Source organism: Meles meles, chromosome 4 (genome assembly GCF_922984935.1).
Source record: "Meles meles chromosome 4, mMelMel3.1 paternal haplotype, whole genome shotgun sequence".
Taxonomy (NCBI): domain Eukaryota; kingdom Metazoa; phylum Chordata; class Mammalia; order Carnivora; family Mustelidae; genus Meles; species Meles meles.
The window spans coordinates 39,987,265-40,006,385 of NC_060069.1; the positions used below are offsets into that span (position 1 = coordinate 39,987,265).

Genomic DNA, 19,121 nt, shown 5'->3' on the forward strand with positions numbered 1-19,121 from the left:
TCTCTGGGTAAGAGGAAATCTAGGGAGAACTATTGTTTCTAATTGATGTCTGGTGATCAGTGCTACAAAGAATTGGATTAATATATTTACAGAACATTGTTGTAGTCAGTAACTATATTTCTTTCTATTTCTAGGCATTTTTAGATGAATTCACTAAAGGGTTGTATGGAAATCCCAACAAGGACAGGATTCTCACGACTGAAGGTAACCAAGGTCTGGCAAAGTCGTTCTGCTCAGAAAATATTTTGCTCTGCCTAGTGGTTCTTCAGTGGTAGCTGACATCAATAGAAGGAGACAAATCTAATTCACATGTGGGACAGATCAGTGATGAAGGAGGTGTTAGAGCATGTTCCACTGTCTGAGCACACAAAGAATAAATTATATGGATATCATGCTGCTGCACCCCGCAAACTCAAAGCCTTGGGTGGGTCACGTCCGGTGAGTCCAGAGAAAAGACCCAGAGACATCAATGGCGATACAGGTCTATTAGCGGAACTATGTACAGGGAGTCTGGAGTGGCCGACTGGATACAGCGTCCACTGCCAGGATCTACACACAGCAAGTTTTTATATTTTAGCTATTCACCCTAGCAACTGTCAAGGGCCCGTCCCCCTCCTTGCATGGCCAGCATTTCCAAAGAGATCAAGGCCTGCCTCTTGGATGGTCATTGTTATAAGAGAGATGCACAGGGCTGGTCACCTCCCCCCATACCCAGCCCCTGACCCTGCATACTGAACAACACATTTTTCTTTTTTTTTTTTAATTAATTTATTTATTTTCAGCGTAACAGTATTCATTGTTTTTGCACCACACCCAGTGCTCCATGCAGTAGGTGCCCTCCCTATGACCCACCACCTGGTTCCCCAACCTCCCATCCCTCGCCCCTTCAAAACCCTCAGGTTGTATTTCAGAGTCCATAATCTCTCATGGTTCCTCTCACCTTCCAATTTCCCTCAACTCCCTTCTCCTCTCCATCTCCCCATGTCCTCCATGTTCTTAACAACACGCTTTTCTGCATGTTCTGCTTGGTGGGAATATAAGAGGGAGGACGGGATCTCTACATTTTCAAGACCGTGATTAACGGGGCATTTGGGGTATGCTTGCACAAACTAGCAATCCAGCGTGTACCGTACCAGATGTGAACCAAATCTGGTAATGAGGCCAGAGTTTCTCAGATATGATAATGAAAGATAACTGCGGATGGAGGAGGGGGGGTGGCCTGGGGTGAGAGCGGTGACCGCTCTGCGCCTTCCTTGATCATCCCCCGTGCGCTACTTCACCTGCAGCAAGATTCTAGCAGGAAGCGAAGGCCTATCTGGGGCTGCTGTGGGCCGAGTGCACGGAGGGGGACTCCCTGGACAGGCGGGGTCAGAAGCCCTGCTGTTGCCTCCACATGCCATTGGCTCACGTGCTTATGATCAAGAAGCTGTGACCCTGCAGAGGTGAGGGTGCTGGAGCCGGTCCACCATGCTGACCACGGGCAGCTGGGGTCTTGCCCAGAGTTCATTCCACGGAGGGTTGGGTAGCTGAGATCAGGGGCCCCCCTCCCACAGCCTCTTGGGCGTGCGTCCTCCCGCTCTGAGGGAACCATCCAGTAAAGGTCTTGAAGAACCACACCCCCCACACACAGATAACTAAAACGTGGATGCACACTAAACTCTGATTGCTTTTCTCTATATATAATTTAATCTATACAGTGGCCTCCCGGCCACTTGCCACTGCATCACATGGAAAAGGAGACTGAAAGGGATGAATAGAAAAGGCACAGCTAAGTTATAAAGCCTCAGAGCGGACAGTAACATTATGCCAACACGGTAAGGCTGATTTCCTCAGAGCAGCCTTGATCCTGCTCTGCCAGCGAGATGTGAAGCCACAGGAAAGCTCCTATGTGAAGTTAGTGAGCTGTTATTTAACACTGGATGGGGGCGCCTGGGTGGCTCAGTTGGCAGAGCATCTGACTCCTGATTTAGCTCAGGTCATGATCTCAGGGTTGTGAGGTTGAGCCCCACGTTGGACTCCATGCTGGTGCAGAGTCTGTTTGAGATCCTCTCCCTCTGCACCCCGCCCCCGGCCCCCGGCGCGGCCCCCTGCCCCGCTCCAGCATGTGCATATGTGCTCTCTCTCTATCTCAAATAAGCAAATAAAAATAAATCTTCCCCCCAAATAATTGAACAAATGACCTCCATGCTAGACCATTTCCCTTTTCTGTAAAATGGAAATAAAAGAATCACCTGGAGGGACAAACTTTCTGTCATAAGATGAATAAATTCTGGAGACCAAATGCACAGCATAGAGCTGGAGTTAATAATAATGTTCTGTATTTTCGAAGCTCACTAAGAGAGTAGATCCCGGGTGTTCTCACCACTCCCATGTGCTCATGCGCACACACACACACTCCCCACACAAAATGGTAACTATGGGAAATGATGGGTGTGCTATGAGCTCACTTGGACAATCATTTCACAGTGTATGTGAACATCAAGAGTCACATTGTACACCTTAAATATTTACATTTCTTATTTGTCATAGTTCAGAAAAGCTTGAAAAGAAGTTTCCCAGAGACATGAGCATGACATGAGGAGATACTTGGCCCTCTGTCCTTCCTCATGCCTTTCTCATGAGGCTGCAGCAACTTTTGCAGACAAGCTGACGGTCCAGTCAGGTGTTTCTGCCTCATCCTGTCTAACTGAGAAATTGATCCTCCTTCTGCCACGAAACTTTATTTTTTAATTTCCTTAAAAAAGAAAACCCAACCAGGCACGGTGCAGTTTGGGTTTATGTAGGTGGGAAGAAAGAAGACTGGGAAGGGAACAGTGGTCCCTTGTTGTTCGTTCTCCAGCTATTCTTTCATTTGCTCCCTTTTCTTTCAGGGGCCTTCAGCCCTATCTTCAGCCCAGGAATCATTTCATATGGAATGAAAATCGGTGCAATTACTTTCCAGATTGCTACTGGAGATATTAGCAAAGAAAAGGCAGATGTGATTGTAAACTCAACAACGAGAACATTTAATCTGAAATCAGGTACTTTATTTAAGCAATGTACGCGATTGTAACTACTAACATGACTCACGTGTGGGAAGGAAATTGTGGCTAATGTTGCCCAAGTGAAGAGTGTTGCAGGACATATGTAGGCCCTGGAATCAGAAAGACCTGGGTTTGAATCCCAGTTCTTCCAGTTACCATTGTGTGGCTTTGGGGCAATCACTTTATCCCCTCTGAGCCTCAGTTTCTCTGCCTGTCAAATGTTGATTCCCGGAGGATTAGATGGGGCACAGCAATGTGAAGATGAGTTGGGAGCCGTGCAGTGGACTTAGTCTAGGTTAGCCCTTTCTAGCTCTGAACCATCAAAATTCCACACTTCTAATTTAATAAGGTTGTTTTATTTTTATTTCCCTTTCTATATAACTGAGTTGGCACTCATATCTCACTTCTTATAATCTTTCTTATGTTACACTGACCCAGAAATGAAATTCAACCCCTTTCTCTTGATTTTTGCTGGAATGTCTGAGCACCTTCAGTGAAGGAGCATCTTTGAGCATGTCCTTCCCACGTGTCTATTTGTGTGTAACTTGCATACATATGCTCTCATGTTAATACATTTTTACTACAAAGTATTAAATTTTAAATTAAAAGGGTAAGATAAAACATAAATAGGAAGAGAAGTTTCAGTATTTTCTAAGCTGCAAAATACTATAGTACTTACTATGTAGGAAGTGACTATGTAGACTATCCATCCAATGTATCAGTCATTCACAAATGCAGACATAAAGGACATTCAATTATGTAAAATGTGACAGGTTGAACATAGGCATTTTTACCTGCCTTCTTTTAAAATTCCATTAAAGCAACAGTAAAGGAAATAAAAGAGTGTAAACCCAAAAGGAAAAAGAGAGTTGGAGGAAAACCAATAATGAACAAGACACAGCAGTATATTTTTATAATATGAGAAGAAGCTAGCCAGTGGTGAAAACTTAGAATATGCAGGAGAGAATGGTAGTCCCTAGAGACACAGAAGTTGGCGCAGCAGGTACCTGGGAAGGCAGGGGACAAGTGAAATCAGAATCAGATGCAATTCTGTATGAGCAACACTTAGACCCCTTTATTCTATTCTCCATCCATCTAATGCCCCAGTAACTTCCCTTGGTCTTCCCTGGTCAGAGATGGGAGGTTGATTCTTTAGGAAAACCAACCAGAGAGATTCTGGACTTAGAACAGCAGGCACAGGTGAGATGAGAGTGGTAGCTAGAGAGTGTTAAGTGAAAGCTTCCTTACTGAACAGTGAGGTCCAGCCCCATCCCTGTGCAGCTCCCAGAAAGGCAGACGGGTTTATGCCCTCTGACACAGGAGACTAGAGGATCCTTCTGGAGAGAAACTGGCTGCCCTGAAGTCTAGTATTTACTACCTGCTTACCTTACACGAAAGCCTCCTGGTCGGCAAGCCTCCTTTCAGGGTGCTCCCACACTCACTCTGAATAGGAATGGACTGGTGAGGGTCACGTGATAATTGAGGAAAATCTCCATTATTGCAAAGTCAGAGACCAAAACAAATGCACAAAAAAGGTATTTTTTAAAAAGAGATAATTCATAACACACATATATAATCAAGGAGACCTAAATAGATGATAGATAGGTAGATAAATAGAGGATAGATTGATCTTTATAATGATAAAATAACTAAAAATTATTCAGTGCTTTCAGTGGGCCAAATTCCGCACGAAGCATCTTTTATCCATTGTCTCTTTTAATGTTCAAACAACCCATGTTAGGGGGAGTAGTGTGCCAGACTCTATAATAGTTGAGGAACTGACTAGTCCCATGTTAGCCAGTAAGGGGCAGAGACAGCCCTAACCCAGGCTGTCACATGCATAGTCAGTGCTTTCCACCACTCAACCCCACCATCCCCAGCCATAACCAGGTGGTGAAGCTCCAGCCTTGACTGGAAGATTCACAGGACTGAAGGCAGCCAGCTGTGTGTCTACCTGTGAAAAAACAACACAAAAACCGCAGAACTTTTGTAGAATGCTCAGTGGTGTTTCAGTTTTGAGCTCCTTGCTTCTCATTAGTATCTGAACTTTCATTTTCATATTTTTCAACTTTATGAAATAATAAGGGTAGAATGCAAAAAATTTCAAATAACTGCAAAAATATCCCCATACAGATAGAGCCTGTAGAGCTCCAGACATAGGGGACTGTCCACTGTCAGGCAGTTCCCTCATGCTATAGCTCAGAGTGTTTATTACTCAGCCTGAATGAAAGTTGCTATGGAAATGGTGGGTTTTTCTGTGGGGGGCATCAATGAATTATGCACAAAGGGATGAGCTGGACAAAAGTCTAATGTACAAAAGCTATAATCATGCATTGCATTTGAACTAATGCTTTTTATTTTAACTAATTTAAATTTATTTTAATTAAAATATTACATTTAATTAATTTAAAATAAGTTTAATTTATTTTAACTTAATTTTTTTTTTCTTACATAGGGGTGTCAAAAGCAATTTTAGAAGGTGCCGGACCAGCTGTGGAAAATGAATGTGCTGTACTAGGTATGGTTACATGTTACTTTTGGTTATGACCCCTAGGATATTAGCGGGCTGAGAGGACTATACTAGGACCTACAGGAGGAGTAAGTGGTGAGCACTTTGGAAAGAGGTTGATTCTCTGGGAGAGCAGATACAGGGGGTGTGACTTTATGGCTTTGGGAAGTAGTCCTTCCTTTCACCATCCCACCTGTCTCTTCCTAACTATTAAACAGAACCCAGGCCTGGCTCCTAATAGTCCAGCCTCCACCACTTACTGAGGGATCCTGAGCCTGCCATCTGATCTCTAAGAGCTTTTTTTCTCTTATCTGTGAGCTGGTTCTGGGTTCTACTAACCAGGTGGGAATATGGTAATGGCTTCCTCGCAGGTGGGTGTGAGCATCAGGACAATGAACGTGAAAAGTTGCCTAAAGTGCTGTATAAGTCATCTTTCTCTTTCCCCAACCTTGTTCTACTTGTGATAGCACATCGTCTACCTGACGTGAATCAGGATGGAACCTGGGTGGGTCTGAGGTGTTCTCTGACACCAATTCTCCAATTCTTGCACACCACCAAATGCATTGCTTTTCTCTCCTTGAAAAACAAATCTAGCCGAATGAGCACAGACATTGCTCTTCTGGACAACAGCTTGGGTGTTAAGAGGTCTGGACACTGACTGCTTGGGTTCAAATCCCAGGCGATCTTTGCTGTTGACCTTACCTTTCTGAGCTTCTGTTTAATCTGTGAAATGGACAAAATAGTACCTACCAATAGCCTTGTTTTGAGGATTGAGTAGACCAAAGGAGGTAGAATAGCACCCCACATATTCAACAATGTAGTTGAGTTAAAGAATCCTGGTTGTACAGAAAATGAGCCTGGCACAGTCCCAGCGAGTGAAACCAGCTAGATGGAGGGAGGCTGGACTTGTTCTGAAATCATCACAGCTTTCTTCAACGGCAGCTGCTTTCATGGCTCGGTGATCCTCTTACCACTTCCTGTAAGTAACTGCTGTGTGTTTTCTTTTCTTCCCTTGTTCCAGCTGCACAGCCTCACAGAGATTTTATAGTTACACAAGGTGGAAACTTGATGTGCAAGATAATAATCCATGTTCTCGGGGAAAATGATGTCAGGAAAACGGTCTCCACTGTTCTAGAAGAGTGTGAGCAGAAGAAGTATACTTCTGTTTCCCTTCCGGCCATCGGAACAGGTTTGTAGCCTCTCATCAACCCAAGATTCTGAATCATCCATGTTCCTTTAGACTTCGCCTCACTGTTAGTGAATTCATTGCAGAGTCCAGGCAGCGATAGTGATGTAAATAAGAGAGTGGGCCAACTTGCAGACCTGGAGGGCCATCTCTGGGACCTATGCCTCTTTAATACATTTTCATTCTTTATTGTATGTTCCCCAGGGGTCTTTGCATGTTTGGCCCTTAATGCCATGGTGTTCTTACTGTTCATGTTTTTCCTTTGGGTGATTTGTTTGCTCTTACTGTATCTGTTACCCTTTTTGCACTGACTCTCGGATCAGCATTTCTCCTTCCCCCGGATCTCCTCTGGCAGATTTCTGTTACCAGAGACTTTATAGCATAATCCAAACTCATCCTCATAATCCCTTGCAAACAGCCACCTTTCCTGAGTTGTCCCATTTTCTGATCTCCTCCTTCAGTGCTGCCACGATGCTCTGGCTATCCTGACGGCTTGTTTCTTTGTGTCCCCAGACCCCACGGTCAGCACATTCTACTAAGTCTTCTCCCAGGGGTTATTCAGTGTCAGCCTTGCTTCTGGTTTCCAAACCTTTAATACGTCCGCTATTGGGTTGACCACAGCATCTCCCACTGGCTCTAATTCATGCATTTATTAGATTGAAAGGCTGTTTCCCAGGCCCGCTGCAAGTTCCTAGGCATAAAATCATGAGTAGGATGGAGTTGCTTTCCTTAAGCAAGAAGCTCAGGTCCATCCCACTCCCAGTTTCTAGGAAAACTTTCCTCCTCATTTCTATCATAGCATACAATAATTTGTTCTTAGTTGAAGGTGATGCTGATGACCAGTTTGCTGATTCATTCACGCTCAGTTGCACAAGCTTTTAAAAAAGTCCTGGGAGGGCCCTAATAATGCCATCACATGATTGTGCGATTAATAAAGTTTCAAAAGTAAGATTATTTTAACCGCTGTGGGTTAGGATCACTGTTTCTTCTCACTTTGACTTTTCAGACTTTTCCTGGCACTGAGCATTGGAAAGGCTGCGAGCATTTTTAGAATATAGCTAAGGAAAGTTGAGGTGTGAATATGGTTTTTCAAAATTTCAAAATTTATACTTTATTGTGATTTCTTTTTTGATTATAAATAGTCCCTTTTATACATAATTTTATGTTTTTATTTTGTGTTCTTTTTCTGAGATGTATAAATTTTAAACCCTACAAAACCTAGACCCACCCATGACTCTTAGTTTCCTCATTTTGCAGATAAGAATGTGAAGTATTAATGTACAAGGTCACATAGCTAGTCAGCAGCATAGCGAGGATCAAACCCAGACAGCCTGGTCTGTACATTTCAACCATTACATTGTTTTTTTATGTAACACTTTTTTTGTTACTGTTATGCTCTTAATTACTATACTGTTAGCTGCCACATTCTTATCTCTATGAGCTATTACTTCTATTATCACCCCAATTTTACAAAATTGAGTAAATTGAAGTTTGGAGGTGTTGTGGGCTGAGTTATGTTCTCCCTGCCAAATTCGTATGTTGAAGCTGTGATTCCCAGTACCTCACAATGTAACTATATTTGATGAGAGGGTCTTTCAAGAGATAATTAAGTTAAAATGCGGTCATTAGGGTGGTCCCTAATCCAATATGACCCGTGTCCTTGTTAATTGGGAGATTAGAACATCCACAGATACAGAGAGAAGACCATATGAAGACATAAGGAAAAGACAGCCACCTACAAGTCTCAGAGAACTCAAAAGAAATCAGTCTTTCCAAAACCTCGATATCAGACTTGTAGCCTCCAGAATTATGAGAAAATACATTTGTGTTGCCTAAGCCACCAATCATGGCAATTTGTCATGGCATCCCTAGCCAACTGATATAAGAGGGATTGAATGACTTAGCCAAGATCCCACAGCTGATCAGTGGAGAGCCAGGACATGAACCCAGTTCTTCTGTACCCGGATCACCTGCCCTGTTCTCTGCATTGCCAATGCCCTACAGTTCAAGACCACCAGGAGCACACACTATGAGGAACTATGCAGCATCTCACCAAGGGGTCATTAAGGACTATTAATAGATCTGAGCTTGTGTTGGGTAACTTTGTGGTAGTCTCAAGTACATGGGGTTTTACTCCGGATTGGATTCTTTGAGGAAGCAGTCATGGTTCTATGATTGGATATCTTACCTGAAAGAGGTGAAGAAAATGGCCAAAGTTGTGATTATTAATGAAGCAGCACTTGCTCCTACCAGTTAAGATGGGGAATGTTTGGCCATTTCTGTGATTTGGATAGTGTTCATGTTTTTGCCTGTGGTCAGACATGATTATTCAGGGGTTGTGCGGGGCTAAACTGATCACAGCCACAGAGTGGTTACATCAGATGATATTCTATGAAATTGTTTGTGTTCAGCCAAAGGACACGAACACCCAGCTAGGAGTGCTAGATCCATTTCTGGCTGTCAGGCTGCTTGCTTCTTTCTCAACACCAAAAACCACATTTGCCAGATCTAATCACTTGACTAACACCAGCTAAAGCTTCTTTTGGTCACTTAAAAAAATGTTTCTTTTTCAGGAAATGCTGGAAAAAACCCAACGACAGTTGCTGATGACATGATCAGTGCTGTTATAGACTTCGCACGGAAACATCCCATTCCATCATTACGAAGAGTTAAAGTTGTCATCTTTCTATTTGAATTGCTACATGTATTCTATGACAACATGAAGAAGAGAGAGAAGTCCACATCACCTGTCCTTCAGTCCACACGCTTCGAGACTGCATGTAAATAGTCTTCTTCAGAAGATCATGTGGTTATCTCTCCTATCACTTAGCAAATGTGTAGCTATTAATGCTCATTGTTTTATCAGTTTTAGGATTCTACAGAGAGCCTCCTATAATATGTGGGAAGATACAAGAACTATGGAATGCAGCCTCCTATCTGCTGATTATTCTGAGGGCAGAATCACTCCTGGGAAGCAGGAATAGCAAAGGAACAGGAAGAGAATAGAAATGAGAAAGCAGAAGAGGGGGATGGGCTTTGAAAATCCCAAGCCAGTTACCCCATTATTTAATTATGGATTATTATCGACCCTCAGTGCTCCTTGTAGCTGTGAACCAACTGACCGATACTCATTTATTGATTATCCACCACTAGGCAAGTTAGCCTGACAATGGAAGCAGATGGAAGAAGGGAGTGGTCAGGGTCATTTGGTTGTACTACTTCCTGAGCAGGCAGATTTCTAGTTTCTTCTCTGTAAGATGGGTGTTTATGCATAATGTTTAAGTATCTATTGACCTGCTCCTCTTTCCCCATTTTGAGGCTTCTGTACTGCTGTGAAAATAACTGGAAAAGCAGCTTCCTCTTGCAATCACGGTTTTTGCCCATTTTGGGCACTCACTCATAGAGTGCTGTGGGTTTTACTAGTGATGAAGTACACCTGTCATCATCAGCTGTCTCTAAACTGGAAATTATTGCCTGACCCTGCTGGTAGGAATTTCAGTTCTCTCTTTACTTAACTTACTGATAACTATTCAATGTGCCTTCACATATAGCACATGTAAGACACACACACACACACACATACACAGAGTAAATAAAAATGAAAATAGTAATTGGATCTGTTAATGTTCTTGCAATAGCAAGTAATAGAAAATCCAATTTAAACTGGCTTATGGAAAAATGGAATTAATTGACTCACATGACTATAAAGTCCAGGCATACCTGGCTTCAGGGCCAGTTTGATCCAGGTGCTCATATTGTATAATCTATATATAGATTTCTTTTTTTTTAAGATTTTATTTATTTATTTGACAGAGAGAGAGATCACAAGTAGGCAGAGAGGCAGGCAGAGAGAGAGAGGAGGAAGCAGGCTCCCTGCGGAGCAGAGAGCCCGATGCGGGGCTCGATCCCAGGACCCTGAGATCATGACCTGAGCCAAAGGCAGTGGCTTAATCCACTGAGCCACCCAGGCGCCCCTATATATAGATTTCTTCATCTCTCTTCTTCATCATCTCTTCTTCATCTGAATTTCTTCATCTCTCACTCTCTTGTCAGCTGTGTTGTCTTTATTCTCAGGTTTCACATGGTTAAAGATGGCAGCTAACTGTTTCAGGACCATATGCCTACATGGTCAGATCCAATAGGAAAGGGTATATCCGGGGTTGATATATACTCATTACAGGAACGTGATGCCTGGGAACAGAGCTGTTCACATAAGGCAGAAATTCCTTCCAACTGAATCGGCTTAGGTCATCGTTTCAGCTAGGGAACTGGAATTACACAAATCAGTCAACCCAGAGTCACATGCTCTATTCTTGAACTGAAGGGGATCACTCTGAAGCAACGAGGAAGAGTTGTTCACCAAAGGGAATTCAAGATGCTTTTAACAGAAGAAGGGGGAGAGGCTGCTGGATGGTTGAAAATAACACATACCTACTAGAGTACCCAGAGATAAATAAATTAACATTTCCCCCTTCGGTCCTTGAGAAGAAAATTTGTATTTAAATACAAATTAACTGGTTCATCCACTCCCTGCTTACACCAAGAATTTAAAATGGCTTCTGAAACTTAAAAAACAGGAAGGGGCACCTGGATGGCTCAGTCAGTTAAATGTTCCAGTCTTGATTTTCCCTCAGGATGTGGTCTCAGGGTCATGAGATGGAGCCCCAGGTTGGGCTCTGCCCTGGCCATGAAGCCTGCTTAAGATTCTCTCTCCTTCTCTCCCACTGCTCTCCCCGCTCATTTCTCTCTCTTAAAAAAAAAAAAAAAAAGAGACAAGCAAACAAAAGATAACTAAAATGAGCAGACCAATGACCCAATGAATGGCACTTGGGGCAAAACCAAACAACAACAAAACTGCCTTCCATAATCTTTGTTGTTAGATGAAAGGAATAATACAGATAAAATGTCAGATAAAAACAAGTTTGTTGGCAGAGATAAACTTGGATTTTTTTAAATTTTTTTTTTTTTGGTTTTTGTTTATTTATTTATTTGACAGACAGAGATCACAAGTAGGCAGAGAGGCAGGCAGAGAGAGAGGAAGGGGGAAGCAGGCTCCCCGCCGAGCAGAGAGCCAGATACGGTGCTCGATCCCAGGACCCTGAGATCATGACCTGAGCTGAAAGCAGAGGCTTTAACCCACTGAGCCACTCAGGTGCCCTGATAAACTTGGATTTTAATAAGAATTTATCATGTGGATTTTTTTTTTTAATCATGTGGACTTCTTTTTTTTTTTTTTTTAAGATTTTATTTATTTATTTGACAGAGAGAGAGATCACAAGTAGGCAGAGAGGCAGGCAGGAGAGAGGAGGAAGCAGGCAGGAGAGAGGAGGAAGCAGGCTCCCCGTGGAGCAGAGAGCCCGATGCGGGGCTCGATCCCAGGACCCTGAGATCGATCCCAGGACCCTGAGATCATGACCTGAGCCGAAGGCAGCGGCTTAATCCACTGAGCCACCCAGGCGCCCCTAAAGAGAACTTACAGAAGACAACTTGGAGTTTCATTTGAGCAAATGACACACAATTGCTTTTCCAAAGCATGTTTAAGCTATTCATTGATTCAGAGCACTGTTACTGAGCACAAATTGAATATCACACCCTAGAGACACAGATTTGGGAGTCATGTAAATAGGTGGGAGTTGAAGTCATTGAGTGTGGCTCCAACTATCCATGGAGACTATGAAGGTGGAGAGAATGAAGCTGAAGGCAGAGCTAGGATTCTTGGTGTGTCGTCCCACCCCTACCTGTGGAGAGGAAACTGAGGCAGGCTGCACAAAGAAGGTGTAGGAGGGCATTTACCCCAAACATCAGGAATGGGAGAGTAGATTGAGCTTTATCTTTTAAAAGAGATTTATAGGAAAAGCACTCAGGAAAGTGCCTGGTACCTGGTAAACACTTGAAAAAAGGTAGCCATCGTGTTACCACCGATGAAGCACTGGGCTGAGAGTCACTAGAGCACAATTCTTTTCCTTCCTTGGATGGTGGCCTTCCACGTTAACATTGGATATGTGAGTACTCAGCCTTCTTGGAGCTTGGCTTTCTCATCTCTAAATTGTCCAGCCAGGGACACCTTCTGTCCACAAGCAGAATAAGTAGCACAGTTTGGTGTGGTTTAAGGGTGTGATTTAAGTTGTTCATCTCAAGAAAATACCCTTGTCCTTAAACTTTCCTCCCTTTTTATTTTTTTTAAGATTCTTCATTTTAGTTTAGAGAGGGAAAATGAGAGAAAGAGAGAGAGAGTGCCAGAGCAGAAGGGTGGGGAAGAGCAGAGGGAAAGAGAAAATCTGAAGCAGACTGTGCACTGAGCACAGAGCCTGCCACTGGCCTTGATCCCATGACCCTGAAATCATGACCTGAGCTGAAATCAAGAGTTGGATGCCCATTTGACTGAGCCACCTAGGTGCTCCTTACTCCTTCTTTAAATACAAATACCTCTAGGATGTAGAAAACATCAAGTTTAATTGTTTTCTTAAGAATAATAACTATGTTTGTAAAAGATTCCCTAAAAGTGTTTTTACAACCTTTATTATATTTTAAACTTGAAACAATCCCATGAGGTGACAAATAGAGCAGATTCTATCAGTTCCATTTTACAAAAGAGAAAATGAAAACTCACTCAAAATTGGTACTACTTGTTCCATACCTTATGGTTGGCCACAGGTTGAGGCTGAGCAGGTCTTCCAATTCCAAGCACTGGCATTTTCCGCTCTGCAACCTCATGACATGAAAGGAAGAAAGATCCCAAAGAAAAACTTGACTTGCTTCTCAGGCTTGCCTCTGTATTTGGAGAAAAGAAAGTAGCAGGTTTGAGGAGACTCTAAGACCTAGGACTCCACATTATTAGGCCAAAGCTTTGGAGGGAATGGACAGTGGGAGAAGGGAAAGAATTTAATTTGCACAAACTACACATCCTGCTGTAGGAAACTTCTCCAGAAAAACTCTCTTAAAGTAGAATTTGAAGAGAGCTTCCAGATTAGGCTTTGATGTTTCCCTTTGTGAACAGAACTTCATTCCCTGGATGGACTTGCTAAACAACAAGAGAGTACCTGATTGCTCTCCCAGCCCTGGACATCTTGCACTAAAAATGAGTAAATTCTGGCTTTGTTTATAAGGAGAAATCCTTTGGCCTTTACCTGTGTGTGTTGTGCCATTTTCTGGCATTTCCTTCTCTAACACAGTCTGTCCATAGTTCTACTTGTCATGCTATCTCAGCAACTTGGTGTGTAACCTCAATGTATTAGAAGGTTCTGGAAGCCATTGGAAAGCAAAGGAAAATTTTGAGCATCATCACCTTATGTGAAAGTGTTCATTTAGTATTTCCACTGTTTTCTTTATATGGTGCTTTCTCTACTTCAGAAATAGAAGGTAGGGTATAGAACAATGTCTTTAAATATCTTTAACAAGGTAATCACATTTCAAAAGAAAATTAATAACCACAATAAATAACACTGATAAACATGAAAACATTGATGAATTGGCTCTCATGTTTACACATCAGGTTTTTTTTAAAAACTTTTTTTAAAGTGGGCTCCATACCCACTGTGGACCCAATGTGGGGCTTGAACTCACGACCCTGAGATTGAGACCTGAACTGATATCAAGAGTTGGATGTTCAACCAACTGAGCCATCTAGGAACCCCTACACATCAGTTTCTTGTGGCATTAATTCCATAGAGCTTTCTGGGGAAATTATAATTTCAAGCTATAGTGAACAAAAGTATACCTAAATACTTTAGCTAGGTCATTAATTAATATATGTCATATTAACATCAGAACCATTCATTTCATCTGTGTTTACCAACTGAGAATGGATAAAAGCAGCAACTGAAATGTGTAGCTTTCTTGTTTTTTTGTTGTTTTTTTTTTTTTCTTATCCAAAAGACCAGGATTAGATGAATGTGAAATAAGAGCATAGGAAGTGCCTTGATTTTCAGAGGTCCCTGGAAATGGATATTGTGTTTTCACCAAATGCTGACTTTTCAGGTAATCTTCCTGAACATTGGGCTGACATGAATCAGCAGCTATCCTGTGTGATTGAGCTACTCCCCGGACAGTCAGAATATGACACCGTAAAGGACAAGTTCTCTGAGACTTGTCCTTCCTATGAAATAGAGAAGGTAATATTTTATTTAAAAATTACTTCTTTTAAAAAAATTACTTCTTCTATCAAAGAACTACTAACATGAAAGCCATCTTTTTAAAATAACACTCCTCCTTCCTTTGTACCTTACCATATTTATTTTAATTAGACTAACTCAAGCTCCATAGACTTCAAATCTAATAGTTCATTCATTAACAGTAATGAAGAATGTTCCCAAAAGTGACATTTATATGTTTGGATACTTTCACTTACAATTTACAAACAAACCCATTCAAACTGATTAAATAAGGAGAAGTGTATTAGAAATGTCCAGAAGTAGGATGGTCTTTGGAATAGTTGGATCCAGTTTCTCTGGCTTTGCCATCCACAGGGTCAGCTTCATGTGAAGGCTGGCCTCTCTTCATAATTGTAGGATGGCTGTGCATGGCAATCAGGGGGTCTCTGCTTCCTCCATTCACAATCCATGGAAGGGACACAACCACTGGATAAGAGTCCCAGGCTTTGTGTTGAGCAGACCACTCCAACCAGTCTATGTCAGGAGAGTGCTATTTGCTGATTGACTTGGACCTGGGCTATCAAATGCCATCATTGTACGATCCCATCATGAGATTACCCTGATTGGTTAGACCCAATTAGGCTCTGCCTAATTCTCCACTTATGTGGAGAACTGTAGTGAGTCCAACTCCAGCCAGACCAGCAGTTGCTGTACAATGGGGATGAATTAGAATGGATGTCAGGGATTCTCACAATGTTCACCATGCTGCATAAAAATTTTAGCCAGCAAAGTACAGGAGTTTATTAGAAGGTCATTATCATACCATGTTATCAGAACAGGGTGTGACATCCTAGTAATTTAAAAATCTGGCTGCTACTTCCATAAAACTGTGTACTCAACCACATTATAGCATTTAAGAAATTGTGCTTTCATAAGCTTTCATGTGCCTGACTCCCCCATTAGACAGTGGGGCTCTCAAAGTAGGAGTTGCATTCCCATTACCTATCCTGGTGCCTAGCATATCATAGGACACAATACCTACAGAATGAACTTTCTTCCTGAGAAAGAGAATCCAAACAGAGAGACTCCTGCAGAAAGGACAGAATTTAAAGGAAGAGATGCTTCATTGATATTAAAAACTGTTCAGAGTATAAGAACCTTGTTCAATTGTGTTTACCCAATATCTGTAACTTTCTTGGCTCTTATTCTTCTATTATACCCATGTTGAAACACCTCACTTTTGGATTAATTCCATAATATACTTTCTTTCCTGCTGCCCTAGATAAAATCATGATTAATTCCAGGTCGCCAACCTCTGCTGGACTCTCCAGGTGCCTGGAATCCTTTATTGCTTCTTCCAGTCAACTCCTTCATGCATTCCTCTTTGCAAAATTTCAACATTCTGCTTGAGGTCTTCATCTGTCTCAAAACAACTTTCCGTCCTGCTTTTATTACTTGACTTCTCAACACCTGCTTTAGGTAACCACTCCATTCTTCTCGTTTATGTATTTATTTTTAATTATTTACTGAAATTGAGGTGTAATTGACATATATTAGTTTCAGGTATATAATGTATTTTAATATTTGTATATATTGCAAATTGATCACCATAGTAAATCTAGTTAACATCCTTCATCATACCTACTTACAAAAGATTCTTTTTTCCTGTATTGAAGACTTTTCAGATCTACTCTCTTAACAACTTTCAAATATGCAATTCAATTATTAATATAGTCACTATCCTGTGTATTATATCCCCCTGACCTATTTTTTTTATCATTGGAAATTTGTACCTTTTGGCCCATTCTCTCATGTGTCTACCCTGCACCCCTGCCTCTGGCAACCATCAGTCTGTTTTCTGTATCTATGAACTTGGGTTTATTTTTGTGGATTTTGTTTGTTTGCTTGTTTTTGATCCAACATATAAGTGAAACCATATGGTATTTGTCTTTCTCTGTCTGACTTATTTCACTTAGTATAATGCCCTCAAGGTCCATGGCAATATTTTTTGCTTTTTTCATATCCGGATAGTAGTGTGTGTGTGTGTGTGTGTGTGTGTGTGTGTGTGTGTGTGACATTTTCATTACCCATTCATCTATCAATGGACACTTGGGTTGCTTCCATATCTCAACTATTATGAATAATGCTGCAGTGAACATGAGGGTGCACACAGTTCTTCTTGAACTCTCTTCTTTTGTTTCTAGGACATCATGCTTTCAGATTTCTTCCTCTTTCCCTAGACTTAGATTACCCGCAACCTTTTCTTTTGCTTTCATACTCTGTGTGTGTTCTCCTAATCGATCCCTTATCACTCTGAGAGGCAGAGATTTTTTTACTTGTCTTTCTCCCCCACTAGACTGAAAGTTTCTTTCAGAGATCCAACACAGTGCTTCATTCATAGTAGATATTCAATAGATGATTACTGAGTGTATGTTAGATTCATTTTCTAGAAGGAAGGAGAACCAGTAGAGAATGATATATTGAAAAAAAGTTAAAGGAAGACAAAATTTCAAGGAGGGGATGATTCATGGTTTGAAATGCTATTGAGAGTCTAGAAAGAAATAGTCATTAGATTAGGCAGTTATGAGGTGACTTGTGACCATAATTAGAGCAATGGAATGGAGGAGAACTGTTGTTGGAAGAAGCCAATGGAATGGTTTTAGAGCTCAGAAAGACTTAGGAAATAATTACTGAATGACTACAAATTTTTGAGTAGGAATTTGTTTTTATTTTCTTTTAATTTATTTAGATTATTATTATTATTTAAGTAAGCTCCATGCCCAGCATAGAACCTAATATGGGGCTTGAACTCACAGCTGTGAGATCAAGACCTGACCTGAGATCAAGAGTCAGTGGCTATCTGACCCTTGGTTTTGGCTCAGGTTGTGGTCTTATGGTCATGAGATTGAGACCCACCTCTGGCTCCATGCTCAGCATGGAGTCTGCTTAAGATACTCTCTCCCTCTGCCTCTGCCCCTCATGCTTGCACTCTCTGTCTCTGTTTCTCTCTCTCTCTCAAATAGATAAATAAATCTTAAAATTAAAAAAAGGAGTGAGATGCTTAACTGACTGAACCACTCAGGCACCCCTTATTTATTTATTTACTTACTTACTTATTTATAAAGGGGAGAGAGAGAGAGAGAGAAATGGGGGAGGAGCTGAGAGAGAGGGAGAGAGAAAGAATCTTAAACAGGCTCCAAGCCCAGTGTGGAGCACAACATGGGATTCTATCATAACCCTGAGATCATGACCTAGGCCAAAATCAAGAGTTAGACACTTAACCAACTGAGCCACCCAGGTGCCCCTTGAATAAGAATTTGAATGTGAGTGAATCTCCAGGAATTCCAGATAATATATATAGGTAAATGTTTTTATATAACTTATAAGTTCTGTTATATAAAATAAATTATAATAAGCACTATTACAAAGTATAGATACCCTTAACCTAGCCTTTTCCTAAGGGCAGAAAGCAGAGATGCTTGGGTGATTCAGTGAGTTAAGTGTCTGCCTTCAGCTCAGGTCATGTCTTGGGGTCCTGGGATTGAGTCCTGCATCGGGCTCCTTGCTCAACAGGGAGCCTGCTTCTCCCTCTGCCTGCCATTCCCCCTGCTTATGCACTCTCTCTCTCTCTTTCTCTCATTCTCTGGCAAACAAATGAATAAAATATTTTAAAAAAATAAAAGCAGAAAGCTACCTACTCTCTGAATTAATTGGCTGCTTATTTGCATTTTCTTTTCTTTTTCCTTTTTCCCCTCCTCCAGCCCTCCTTCTTCTCTTCTAAATTGCTATTTTAAAATCCACAACAAACTCAATATACTGAGCTCTAAAGTCATTTTCAAAATATTTTGCTTTTTGTCTTGTAGATTGAAAGGATACAGAATGTATGCATCTGGCAGAGCTACCAGATAAAGAAAAACCACATGGACATGAAGAATGGTCATACAGATAACGAGAGAATCCTGTTCCATGGGACAGATGCAGACTCAGTGCCATATGTCAATGAGCATGGCTTTAATCGTAGTTATGCTGGGAAGAATGGTAAGGAAGCAAGTAATCTGGCTAATGAGAATGAGATGAATGAGAACTCTAGTGTTGACTATTCACACCCAAGCGTGTAGAACCATAGATGGCAGCCATCTTGTCATTATCAGGGTAGAGTTCTTTGCGTTTCACCAGAAAGGAGGCTGGCAACCTTCTAAGGCTAGAGGGAGTGAATTGTAGAAATGATGAAAAGTGACTTGGGTGGGCAAGAACAACATGAAAAAAATGTGTCACGTTTGGGCATTGTTCTACATACTGTGATAGTTTTCTGT

The 19,121-nt window shown here is 41.5% G+C and overlaps 1 protein-coding gene across 5 annotated transcripts in view; it reads left to right on the forward strand.

Annotated features, from left to right (window-relative positions):
- Positions 1-19,121, forward strand: part of PARP15 (poly(ADP-ribose) polymerase family member 15) — a 49,056-nt gene that overhangs the window by 26,948 nt on the left and 2,987 nt on the right. For 3 of the 5 annotated variants that reach the window (XM_046002626.1, XM_046002629.1, XM_046002628.1), the window contains 8 exons: positions 135-213; positions 2,871-3,020; positions 5,479-5,541; positions 6,554-6,721; positions 9,292-9,498; positions 10,037-10,204; positions 14,696-14,829; positions 18,672-18,846. In XM_046002626.1, coding sequence (XP_045858582.1) covers positions 135-213; positions 2,871-3,020; positions 5,479-5,541; positions 6,554-6,721; positions 9,292-9,498; positions 10,037-10,204; positions 14,696-14,829; positions 18,672-18,846 — 1,144 coding nt within the window. The remainder of the gene's footprint in view (positions 1-134; positions 214-2,870; positions 3,021-5,478; positions 5,542-6,553; positions 6,722-9,291; positions 9,499-10,036; positions 10,205-14,695; positions 14,830-18,671; positions 18,847-19,121) is intronic. The other 2 variants (XM_046002627.1, XM_046002630.1) reach the window with 2 other exon arrangements.